Raw genomic sequence first — 13,138 nt, 5'->3', positions numbered from 1 at the left:
AAATGTTTTTCCATAAACACTAAATTCGATCAAATTCTCTCTTTCTCAAATTTATTCATTTTTCAATCCTTTGACTCTGACTGCTGACTCGAGACTGACCATGAATCGTTAGCCCTAGCCAGAAAAGAAAGGGAACATTTTCGATTTCGAAACAATTTTATTGAATAATTACAACAACAACAATAATACTAAGCATGTACAATTAGCGATACAGTTTATTGTCTTCGATATGTTTCACTAATGCACTTAAAGCACATTGAAGTTTATTCACATGTGCTATATTAACTTTTGCAGCGAAACATAATTGATCCTCCATTTTAAATTTGCTCAAGGATATCACATATCTTGCATATACTTCATCCCATTCCAGACAAAGCCACGATCCTTTCGTGATTTCCACCGCAATGTTTGGTGCTCTTGTATCATTACCATCAACTCCACTATCTACTTCTAAGAGGGTAAACATTCCATTTGCCATCAACACAAATAGTATATCCTAATAACTATAATGGAAACCCCTCTTCTGACTCTCTTGAATTCTGTTGACAGACTAATAAAACTTTAGTAAAAACTCATTCCTTATATTCCCTCCGCCGCTAATATGTAAGCAAGCCCTCTGATTGGCTGAGAAGGAGACACGTGATCTAACGGTTTCCTGGAAACTCATAACATTTGCTGAGAGCAACAACATGAAGGAACTGTCATTGACCTGCTCCCATTAGACTCAATAATCCATGAAAGTGAGAAAGTTCCTGTTTTTCCCTTCTCACTGACAAAAACCATAAATTGCTGTTGACATCCATGAAAAACATCAAATAAATGTGACAAAGTTCCTGTTTTTTCAAATTCTCACTGACAAAAACCATACAAACATCCATAAATGTGAGAAAGTTCCTGTTTTTCAAATTCTCACTGACAAAAACCATGAAGTGCTGTTGACATCCATGAAAAACATCAAATAAATTGACCAACACACATAACCGTCCATGAAACATCCATAAATGCGACCAAATTCCTGATTTTTCATTCTCACTGACAACAAACAGACATAAATTATGTATAAAAGTTGTAGGTGGCAGCAGGGGTGAGTGATCGGAGTTATAGGGTCATCTCTACTGGAAATGCCAATACAAAAGACATTCTCTTTAAAGTTTTCGTCATTGCTACATTTGAATCATTTGATTTACTAGTTGTAAGGTCCTTTGGGACTCTTTTCTGATGACTGACATCAGGCACGTACCTATTTTTTTTAAGTGGGCCCTTAAATGAAAAAAAAAGATCAGAAGCAGAATTCGAAAAAAAAAATCATATAATCATTTGAATAAGCATTGCTCATAGATACAAGAAAATATGGAATTTCAACGGATCGGAAGCGGAATTCGAAAAAAAATCATATAATCATTTGAATAAGAATTGCTTAGAGATACAAGAAAATATAGAATTTCAACGGAGGGGGCCCACCCCCTCTACTTCTCATACGTCCATCATTGTGCAGTCATGTTTATTGTCAAGGCTTATCTTCATAACGTCAGCCTATAAAAACTGAAAACCCTCCATTAGGGGGTTTCAATTATCTACATCGGATGTTTTGTCGTGGGTATCCAATATCGCTTGGTATGGCCCATTGGGGATGTAAAACCTCTTGATATGGGTATTTATTTGATGTGTTATTTTATACTTGGTTACTACGTGAACGATTATAATTCGATAGTGTTTAAATAGGGTAGTCAAGTGAGTGGTTATACGATTAGTTAGAAAATCCCTGTTGCCCTTTGGAAAGAACACCAAATTTTTTTTTTTTTTTATTTTTTTTTTTTTTTCTTTTAGAATTATTAAAATCTATTACCTTAACTGTTCTTCTATATGACAACCAACGGAGGGGGGGGGGATAAACCGTTTTTTATCATGATAGGGTGAGCCAGTTTGAATACAGTGGACACAGAACTTTTTAAATTTTCCATCGAACAGGGATCCTAAGGATTGTCATATTTGAAGTCCTACGCACTGTTTGTAGTCCAATAAAAAAAAGTTCTTTGCTTCTTTCCTTCTTTTTTTTTACCACTCGAGTCTACTTAGCATTGCCTACTTTATGAATAGAATTTTGTTCCGTAAGATTACATAAAGTAACAGAAACCCTTAAAATGTTTTCAATTTTAAGGAATTTTTGAGTAAAAACATTCAGCAGCCCTTCTACGAAATAAAAACAGAAACTTTGAATTGTATCTGGCGCATCTTCTATTTGGTGGTATGGGTTTTCCCTACCGTGAAAAAAAAATCAGGAAATCTAAATCAGGATTTTAGAAATCTAAAAATCTAGTCTAAAAAAATCTAAGAAATCTAATAAATCTAAAAAACCTAAAATCAGGGATTTTAGATCATTAGTTCCTCGACCCATTTCCCTTGTTTTACTAGAACGAAGAACCAGAGCGTTATTAGCTACAGCTTTGTAGATGTCGATATAGTCAATTTGCCTCTAAAGATCTGGACATCAAACTGAAAATATCATGTTTACTACTTTTCCAGGGACGCCAATTGAGAAGGGGGTAATTACTCTCCCTAGATTTTGTACCCTTTTTTGTAGGTTCTGGTTCAACCGACACTGGGTAATAAGTGTTAACTCTTAAGACTAGAAGATGTTCACTGCTTCTAAAAAATCCAGGGAGAGACATCCTTTACCCTGTCCCCCCAATTGACGACACTGACTAGATCGCTATATCCGCTTTTCTTATTCACAGAAATAGTTGGGAAATGGGGCTCTTGACATCGAAATTGTGTTTAAATGTTCGAAATAAAAACTCAATTTTCTCTTTTTTTCTTTTTTTTAATATATATAACAACAGGTTATTGATAAAAGCAAAAAACAACAACAGAAAACACATTTTTCTTACCATACTGCATTTTGGATTACCGTAACCAGTCAGCAAAATATGAAATGATTATAATGAATAACCACATAAAAATCACGAGAACTATGCATAAATTTTATAGATAGAAAGGTCTTGACTGGGGTCATACCCAGAACTGTGACGGGTAGGAAGGGGTCAATCATGGAATGATTAGCTATTTGACCTTTTTTACCCATTAAATAACCAAAGAGTGTAATCGTTTGATAACCAAGAATAAGAATACTGAACCACCTGAAGTTAAATCAAATCAAAAAGTTTCCTTCAAGTTAAAGAAAAAAGAAGTTTCCTCAAGTTAAATCAAATCAAAAAGTTTCCTTCAAGTTAAAGAAAAAAGAAGTTTCCTCAAGTTAAATGAAATCAAAAAGTTTCCTTCAAGTTAAAGAAAAAAGAAGTTTCCTCAAGTTAAATCAAATCAAAAAGTTTCCTTCAAGTTAAATAAAAAAGAAGTTTCCTCAAGTTAAATCAAATCAAAAAATTTCCTTCAAGTTAAAGAAAAAAGAAGTTTCCTCAAGTTAAATCAAATCAAAAAGTTTCCTTCAAGTTAAAGAGAAAAGAAGTTTCCTCAAATTAAATCAATTTAAAAAAAAAAAAAAGTAAAAACCCTATTTCACATGCATCGCTCAAGACAGCCAGTATTTGAAAAATCTTAATAAATATCCATATATAATGCTACATATGGGTGCCGGCAGGGGGGGGCATGACCCCCAGGAAATTTGGGACTATAAAATAATTATAAGGAAACCAAAGGAAAGAGAGTAGAATAGGGGAAAACCATGGAAAAAATGTGTGTTGCCCCATTGTTGGCTGTCTGCCAATAGATTTTGACTCTTAATAAGGAAAATATATGTTTTAATTAGTGACTGAGTGTCCCATTTACAGTTTTCCACAAAAAATTTTTCTATATATATATATATATATATATATATATCGTTCTTTAAATTGACAAAAAAAAGGAAGAAAATGGTAGTTTCTTGGAAAACTCAATACTTTTAAGCCTGTACGGAACTTTGGGGTATCCAATTACGTTCGAACAAAAAAAATAGCCAAGTGCAAGGATGCACTGGTGAACAAGTAGTTCAACCTCGACCTGAAGTTACCTTACTTGCCATTCAAAAGTAAATATTCATTATTGGTTAATATGGAGATTTAGAAGTATCGAATTACGTCGAACGAACAAGTACCCGAACACGAGGAAGTACTGGTGAAAAAGTAGTTTGATCTCGACCTAGAGTAACCATCAATGTAACTAGTTTTGAATAAAAAACAACTAGACAAAAGCCAATAGAAACTACCTTCCATTTCAGAACAGTGGCCAAGGCAATTATTGACACACAGTTTATAACTATCCGGTTTGCAAAAGAAAACATGATATACTCTGCAGTCCTGATTGGTGACAAATTAGGGGAAGAAATCAGTCAAAACAAATATGAAGATCGAAACTATAGGAAGTTCAAATCATCCGCTTTTGTCAAAGAATCGAAGGGTTTGCTATTCAAGACTTTTTAAAGGGGCTTTGATTGGTGAGTATTCAGTTTTGCAGATGCTTCTGACTGTAAAACAACACGGGAAGCAATTCTTGTTTATGTAATGCAGTATGAAAGAGACGGACATTGTGTTGAGTGTTGGTTATATAAAAGCAGTCGATAAAAATGACTAATGCGTAGGTAAGTGGGGCCCTTGACTAGTCCTTTAGTAATTCTTATTCAAATGATATATATGATTTGGTTGGAGTAACAAAAAAAATCTAATTCTCCCTAGTAATGAATGGTAAGTAAATAACAATCCTTGTCAATAACGAATGTATAAGAGCCTAACAATTGATAACATTAAATCAAAGAATCAGCTTTTATGGTGATCCTAAATATATATTTGATTATAAGTAATTAGTGCAGTTATTAGTGCACAAGAAAGTTTGTACAAATATAGAAAACACAAGGAAAACAACTTAATAAAGGCCAATCTCGGTAAAAAAAAAAAAAAAAAAAAAAAAAAAAAAAAAAAAAAAAAAAAACATGAAGAGATATATGAAGCCACTATAATCGGAAATGTTTTTCCTGAACCGAATGCTGGGAATTTCTATATCTCCCCTACTCATCCGAAAAATGTATACATATTATAAATATATATATATGTATATATATATATATATATATATATATATATATATATATATATATAATGTATATATCAATAAATATATATATACATATATATATATATATATATATGGTTTTGTGAATCTCCACTTAGCAAATTGAAACACAACCCGATTTCATTTTCACTGTCCTTGGTCCTACGGTCAGAGTGGATGGAGTAGACACCAGTTAATTATTCCACCACCTGTTGTATGCACAGAATAATAAACCACAAAGAAGGTTAAGGGTTTGAGAAAATTACGGCAGTTTTTCACCACAAAGTTTCGATTTTCTTTTTTCCGCTGTAACCACAGATATTAAGGCATATGTATCTTCTGAAACAACGTATTTTACGACAAGCCTGCAGCGGTAATTTTCACCAAAAAGTAATTATCCATTTACTGATAAGATCATTGCAATTTCCGGTTCCACATCTATCCATTTACCAAGCCAGGGTTTTGATATTGCTTACTTTCCATTCACAAGGGGATTCTACTAATACAGAAATTCAGCTAATAGTAATTCAAGCCAATCCGAATTTTGTATAATTTTTAGCCAATCAAAAAATTTCAAGAAAAACCTTAAAGTAGCAGTAACTCTGTTCCAGTAAAATATTAACTTTGAAAAGAAATTTCCTCTAAGGAGCACACCTGGAAAAAGTCAGATTTATCCATTCACTAAGCGAGAAATATGATACTGCTTAGAAATTTTCTTATGGGAAAAATTTAAGGGGATTTCCTAGGGGAAAGATTTAAGGGGATTTCCTAGGGGAAAGATTTAAGGATCATCCTATCTTGACGATTATAATTTTTTTTATTTCGTGTGGCTAAGCTATTTAGAACTAATTGGGCGGTTTTGCCATAGCTTGTAGAGCATGCCTAGAATATCAGAATTATACCCCGACACCTACTGTTCTGGAAATAATAGAACATTTTTTTAACTTCTCGCTTTTTGTGCTGTAGATAGATATATTCAGTTATAATGAGACTTATCATTAGAAAGTGTGAGTTTTGATTTTTTGATTAAACAAAGTCGACTTTTTTTTGTTTAAGTTATGGAAATGGCAGTTCCTAAAAATGTTCTAGCATACCTACTAGGAAAACACTAAAAATAAACTCATAAAAAATACCATTTGAGCGATTTGGCAGCTTTGGGAGTTTCCTGTGATATTACCCGCTTTGAAATAAAACCTCGCAAAAAAAAGGCCGTAAAATCTCTGTCTTTTCAATCACATTTCACAGTAAACCACAAACACTCAATAACTCTTCATGATTGCTAGTCCCAGAAAGAATTTGCAAATAGGCCATTTGTCTTGAGACGGTCAGCCGACACTGAGGGTCGCAAAACGATTTAAGGTACCGAGTCCTCTTTAACTTGCTTTAAAAATAAAATAATCATCTAATCAAAAATAAAATAATATCAAAATAATAAAATCAAATCTATAATGTCAAAAATATCAAAAATAATAAAATCAAAAATAAAATAATCATAAAATAATAAAATAATCATTTATCAACAATTTTCAACCAACTTTCTACGTATTCTTGATATAATAAACCATGTGCACCAAATTTAAAATATAATTCAGCAGATGGATACAACTGAATATAAAAAATTCCGTCTTCCTATGATATATTTAAACCATAGGAGACCAGAAAAATAAAACTAAAATATAAATAATAATAAAAATTGAACAATGAATATGAATCTTAAACAATTTATATTTTTTAAAACTTTTTTTCTTAGTGCAGCCTATTTATTTATATGTTATTGATTATGCGAACAAACTAATTAATTGAGTCACTACACACAGGTTATTTAACCTTCTAGTAGTAGCTATGTTTGTTTAATTTGATTTGCTGTTTTGTGAATCGATCAACAAAGGAATCTTATCTATAATAAAAAAAAAAAAAAAAAAAAAAAAAAAAAAAAAAAAAAGTCTACCTGACAGCAGAAGTGTCTCTAGTGCTCTAGTGACTTGTGCTCAGCATTTCTCCTAGCTTGGTTTCAAACATGAAATTAAATAAAAAACAATTTCTTTTTAGCTGAAAGTAAGGAGCGACATTAAAACTTAAAATAAACAGAAATTATTCCGTATATGAAAGGGGATGTCCCCTCCTCAACGCCTCACTCTTTACGCTAAAGTTTTTTATTGTTCTAAAAAAATAAGTTGTGAGACAGAGTCAAACTTTAGCGTAAAGAGCGAGGCGTTGAGGAGGGAACTGTCCCTTTCATATACGGAATAATTTTTGTTCGTTTTAAGTTTTAATGTCGCTCCATACTTTCAGCTAAAAGAAACTTGTTTTTTTATTTAATTTCTGGACGTTTTGAATTAATACAGCTTTGATTTTGGCTCACTGAACATGAATAATTAAAACAAAATTTACATATTAATTTTACTTTTTTTGGTTAAATGGCTTTCTCGAAATTTTGTTCTGACGTAACTTACAAATTAACTTACGTAACGAACTTCTCTACTCGTATATTTTTATTGCGTACATTAAAGGGTTTGCCCCCTAGTCAATACCTCGCTCTTTACACTAAAGTTCAAATTTTTTTCAAATTCTTTAAGAATAACCCCTTAATCACAAAGTCCTTTAATTAGAATAAATAGCTCTGATGAAAGTACAAAGAACACTCTAGCGTAAAGAGTGCGGTAATGACTAAGGGACGAACCCAATCATATACGTAATAATCTCTGTTCCTTTTAAATTTTGATGTTGCTCCTTACTTTCAGTTGAAAAAATTGTTTTTTGTATTATTTAATTTCTGATCGTTTTTTTAAATAATGCTGTGAAATCCGGCGCCCCCTTCATAGCAATGTCCCTTCCCCCATGAAAACTTCCTCCATGGAAAGATCCTCCCACGTACCTCCCTACCCCCCCTCCTCCGCCCCAACTACAAGAAAAATCCCCCCTGAAAACTTCTCTGTACTTCCCAATAACCAATACTATATGTAAACATTGGACAAGGTTTTAACTAGCAGACCTTCCCCAGGGGACTGTGGGGGATTAAGTCATCCTCAAAGACATTGTTATTGTATTTTTAGACCATGGTGAACAAAATGGCTATCTCAAAATTTTGATCGGGTGACTTTGGGAAAAACATGAGAGTGGGAGGGGGCCTAGTTGCCCTCCATTTTTTTGTCACTTAAAGAGGGCACTAAAACTTTTAATTTCCATTAGAATGAGCCATCCGCGATATTCTAGGACCACTGGTTCGATACGATCACCCCTGGGAAATAAGATTTTGAAACCTCAAAAACAAAATCTTAGAAAATCCTGGTTTTCGAGTATGAATAGACCTAAGATGGGTCTAGGGGGCGATATTTAATTAAGTAGACATTCTTAAAGTTGATATTATATACCCTTATCAAGCTAGGATCATTACAAGGAGTATAGAACCAGAAAATAATTCCTGGGAAAATACCCAATTCCAAGCTATTGTGTCTCATTGAATGCGTATACCTGTCCAACGCGTATACTTCTCAAGGTAGACGTTGAATAGGTAAATATGTTAGTATATAAATGGGTATATACGTTGGTATAATAGGTATATAAGTTGGCATATAATATATAATACGTTGAATTTTGGGGTAAACCCCTCTTTCTTTATTGAAATGACGATCGAGAAACTACCTAGTATTTATCACAGGTGTGCACACCTCTATTAATTTCGGGGTATATACCTCTTTCTTTATTAAAATGACACTCGAGAGACTACCTACTAATTTATGCCTCCGACCTCTTTTTCGACTGACTCTAGTTTTCCTCTGAAAGTTTACCACGACCTGCCACATGCATGAGTGAGCTGGAGCAGTGGCACTATATTAAACCACTGTAGAAAATATTGAAAAGACAACTTACAGCGAACTTCATAAACTTCATATGCTGGTGATGGTGACCTCTTGCCAATTTCTTCGGTTACGTTTGCTGAAAATAAATAGACGCCTCAACCAATAAAAGCGCAAAGAATAATCACACCAAAACTACAGTATCAACGGCTTAACAAAAATATAACTAGAATGCTCGTTTACTCTACAGCAGAACCAGGGCTTACGCACAATTGAAATTCCACCAGCGAGTAAAATATTTAACAGTTTCTGCTGCTATTTACATAGTGTATACAGAATACATTCTAATTCACGGGGCAAAAACCTATAAAGGGGCAAGGTTACTTTCATTTTTTGAATGAAGATACTGAAAAAAGTTATTTTTCAGATTCTAAGGGGTAATTTTATTCAATGAAAATAACAAAACAGGTACTTTTCAAAATCTAGGGAGGAATTCCTCCAGAACCCTTCATTTGGCACTCCCTGTACACTAAAATATGTACACCAAAGATGAAACCTACATAAGGCGTTTTTGATTGATAATCTCGATTAGGGAGAAAAAATCAAACTTTACAATCCAAATTGTAAAATTTGACAATCCCCGCAACATTTCACAAATTTATAAATTTATAGGGCTAATTTATGGGATTCACAAAATTATTGAAGTAGAAATCTATAGCCCATTTTTATTGGGTGTTTGTGGTGATTTATGGAGATAATTTATGAGGGTTCACAAATTTATGGCGATAATTTAGCAAAATCATCCCCAAAATGTGCTCAATTCCGACCTCCGAATCGAATTTCAGTTCAATGTTTTGAAACATTAAAAAGGTATAAATTTATATTATAAATTTAAAAGGTATAATTTATAATAAATTTAAATTATAAATTTATTACCCATTTTTAATGGGAGTTTAAGGTAATTTATTTAATTCGGGGAATTTATTTGAAATATTAGCCCTTTTAGTAATTTTACCTGACCCCCCCCCCCCACGACCCAAAAACAGGTTTTAGATATTCTTGGAGCCCATGGAACATATTATCAAATATTATTATAAAAATCCTGCTTAATAGCAGCAGAGAGCTAGGCCTACTTATCACCTTTTGAAATTCCACCAGTAAGTACATTAATTCAAAAGTTGTGTTGAAGCTTTGCATATTTGTACAGCATATTCTACACTAACTGGAGCACCAATTCATGATAATGTAGGGGGAGGTTGTAATTTCTTTTAAATGAAGATGCAAAACACAGTATTTTTCAAAATTTAGAGGGGGGTGAGGATCAATTTGATTTTTTCGACTTTTTCATAGAGAATACAAAAATTAACTTTTCAAACTCTAGAAAGGGGGATTCTACCGGGGTTGGGCAGCTGCGCCCACCCACAATTAGCAGTAAAAAATTCTCGGAATCAAATGTTATAAAGAAATCAAGTTTTGGCATAATATTTGAATAGTGGAAAAGGTAGAATTGAAAAGGAAAAGGTAGAATGAAAAAAATGAAAAGGTAGAAATTTAGTATCCGTTTTTCTATGGATATTCCCTAAATTTATTTGGAATATTATTAAATTTTTTAATTCTACCTGACCTTTTCTCCCTCTCTCTCTAGTAAAAAAAATAAACAAAAAGCAATCAGATCTTATATATATTCTTGGGCTCTAACAAGGAAAATAACATCAAACCATAAAGACAAATATTATATAAAAAAAAAAGCTGTACAATTTCTTAGAAAAAAAAAACATCTTCCAGAGCAAGGCAAAGACATTTCATTCAATGACTTTTTCATTCAATGAGACAATCCGATTTTACAAGACAAACGAGAATCTGATTGTCAGATTCTGAATTGAATTCAAGATTCATGACTATACTGTTGACTCTCACTAACTTGAAATTTACGGGACCACAATTTTTCTTCGAGTTACGTATGAAAGATCTTAAGCCGAACTGGCCAGCCATGACAAAAACCAACAAAGAGAAAAATCAAAAAAAAAAAAAAAAAAAAAAAAAAACCAGACTGTGGCCAGTGGAGAGGAAAGAAAAGACAAATGCAAAACAACACGGATATTTCGCCTGTATCCAGACAAGGCGTCTTCAGCACGAAAGAAACACAATAAGAACAGGATAAAAAAAAAACAATATAAAACTAAAAATCAATAAAACAACAAACAAAAAAAAAAAATGTACAATTGGCGCAAACTGATCCACGTAGGGAAAAGATGCTATTATAGAGTTACTTCAGTGAGGACACCAGAGTAACTGAGTTACTCTGGTGTTCGACTTATAAAGGTAACGAGTTTTAGAGATAAGCCAAATAATAATTCGAGTTATAGAGGTTCAAAATCAGTATATTTACTCCCTACAACCTCCCTAAAGTTAAGAATAACTTTATTAGTGCAGTATAGACTTGACATATCACGAATTTACTTTCAAATGTCAATAATAAATTTAGTTTGCTCAGAAATAGACATTAGAACATTAACAAAATCTTATACAAAAATATGTTAAACAAAATTTATACATATCTATGTTATGCACGGTTTTTTCTTGACTTAGACAAGTTTTATGAAAGGGATTGAAAATAATTCGAGATATCGAGTATTTCGAGCTATCGAGGTTCGATCTATCGAGAGTCGACTGTATTATTTATAATAATTGAATTTGATGACCAGATTCTCAATTTGAGAGTCCTGATCGTCGATCAAAAAGGCCTGTAAACATTATGCAGTCTGGTTCAGTGGAAACGGTAAAGCGTTATTATACAGACCTCATCGCAGGGGCTGCAATTGGGGGGTAGGGGATGTAGGGTAAAGGTACCGATGATTCGACAGTTTTTGTAAAAAAAAACACTTTTTCTACTACAGAAGGCTTAATTTAAAGACTTTTGGTTTGAATCGGGTTTCAGTGCGTAGGAAAAATATCAACGAGTCTAACTGTTGGATTAGAACTTTGAAGTTTTATCAAAAAAGGGTACAAAACTCCAATTTTCTTAAATTGGAGCGTTTTCACCAACAAATTCAACATAACAAAAAAGTTACCTGTTTTTGACATAAGTCGGAACCCAATTTGATACGTGTCGAAATACTTGGGGAATACTTGTGGGCGAATCCTAGTGGATTCGACATGCCGATTCTTTTTACTTTATTTCTTCTTTTCTTTTCAACTTTTTTTAATGTGTAAATGTATAAAACACTATCCATATAGTGGAAGCAAAAAACCAAAAGAAAATTGCCTCAATCATGGGGACAAAATTGGATAATCATATGGAGTGTAATCGTTTGACCTAGGACCCTATAATATAATGTGTGATATAGGTTTCTTTATAAACGCTATCTGGAATGGCCCACTTTGTCTCAGCTTTAATGGTCCAGCTTTGGTCAGCTTTGTTGGTCAGCTTTGTTGTTCACAGTGAAAATGTTGTCAACATTTGGCCATTTCAAAGTTAATCTAATAGTTTAATCCATTAAAAAAAAAATTAATATTGACTATCCTTTGTCTGAAGAGTCCAGAATTCTTGCGATATCCATGTCCTACTTAAAATTATTAGAAGTTAGTGACACCGAGGAGTTTCAAAAGTTTCAATAGCATTTTAGGTGGGATAGGGTCTAAGAAAACGGGAGTGGATTTTAAGAATTTTAAGAAGCTTATTGTCATTATATCTGACTTACGGCAATTTACTTTCATAAGTAAATTCTTAGCTTTATCCAAAACATGGGTAGGATCTTGATGGGGTCATTTTTGATAGTTCTGTGGCATACTTCAAGGATCAGTAGGTCATCCACATATTAACACCTTTGAGGGAATCTTACCAAATCAATGCTACATGTAAGAGTGGTCCTAACCGGTTGTTTGAGGAATTCCACGCTTATTAGGGGGTGGTTCAGAGAGAATATTTAGTATTTTACAGCTTCAGATCTATTTGAAAGAAAACATATATAGAATTTACTAAGAGAGGGTCTACCTCAAATCTATTCAATGATAAATGAATTGGGGTGTTGTGAGCAACCTAGTCAAATGCTTAAAAATATGAGCATAGTATGAGGCCAAGCGACAATTCCTCAGATGATGCAAAAATCTAGCTTCTAGCATCAAATCAGTAAAACTACCATTTAAAAAAAGCTTTTTTTAATGTGAAATATTATTACAAATAATAATCATCTAAATCTCTTGTTGTTGAGAAAGTACCCATAAATTCGACAGCAATGTTTTCGTCAGAGAACCCCTGAATTTCGACACCAATTGTTTCTATCTGTTTTACATGTTCAGTGAAG

The 13,138-nt window shown here is 33.0% G+C and overlaps 1 protein-coding gene across 4 annotated transcripts in view; it reads right to left on the bottom strand.

The window, feature by feature from the left end:
* The window catches only part of Zip48C (Zinc/iron regulated transporter-related protein 48C), a 100,973-nt gene that overhangs the window by 64,496 nt on the left and 23,339 nt on the right, over window positions 1–13,138 (bottom strand). For 3 of the 4 annotated variants that reach the window (XM_089103761.1, XM_089103759.1, XM_089103762.1), the window contains exon 3: window positions 8,908–8,973. The exons of the other annotated variant lie outside the window; for it this stretch is intronic. In XM_089103761.1, the coding sequence (XP_088959887.1) occupies window positions 8,908–8,973 (66 nt within the window). The remainder of the gene's footprint in view (window positions 1–8,907; window positions 8,974–13,138) is intronic. 4 annotated transcript variants of the gene reach the window in all.

Source organism: Artemia sp. Qi Xiang Cuo, chromosome 17, assembly GCF_049724085.1.
Source record: "Artemia sp. Qi Xiang Cuo chromosome 17, ASM4972408v1, whole genome shotgun sequence".
Lineage (NCBI taxonomy): Eukaryota > Metazoa > Arthropoda > Branchiopoda > Anostraca > Artemiidae > Artemia > Artemia sp. Qi Xiang Cuo.
This window is presented reverse-complemented; position numbering and strand designations above follow the sequence as displayed.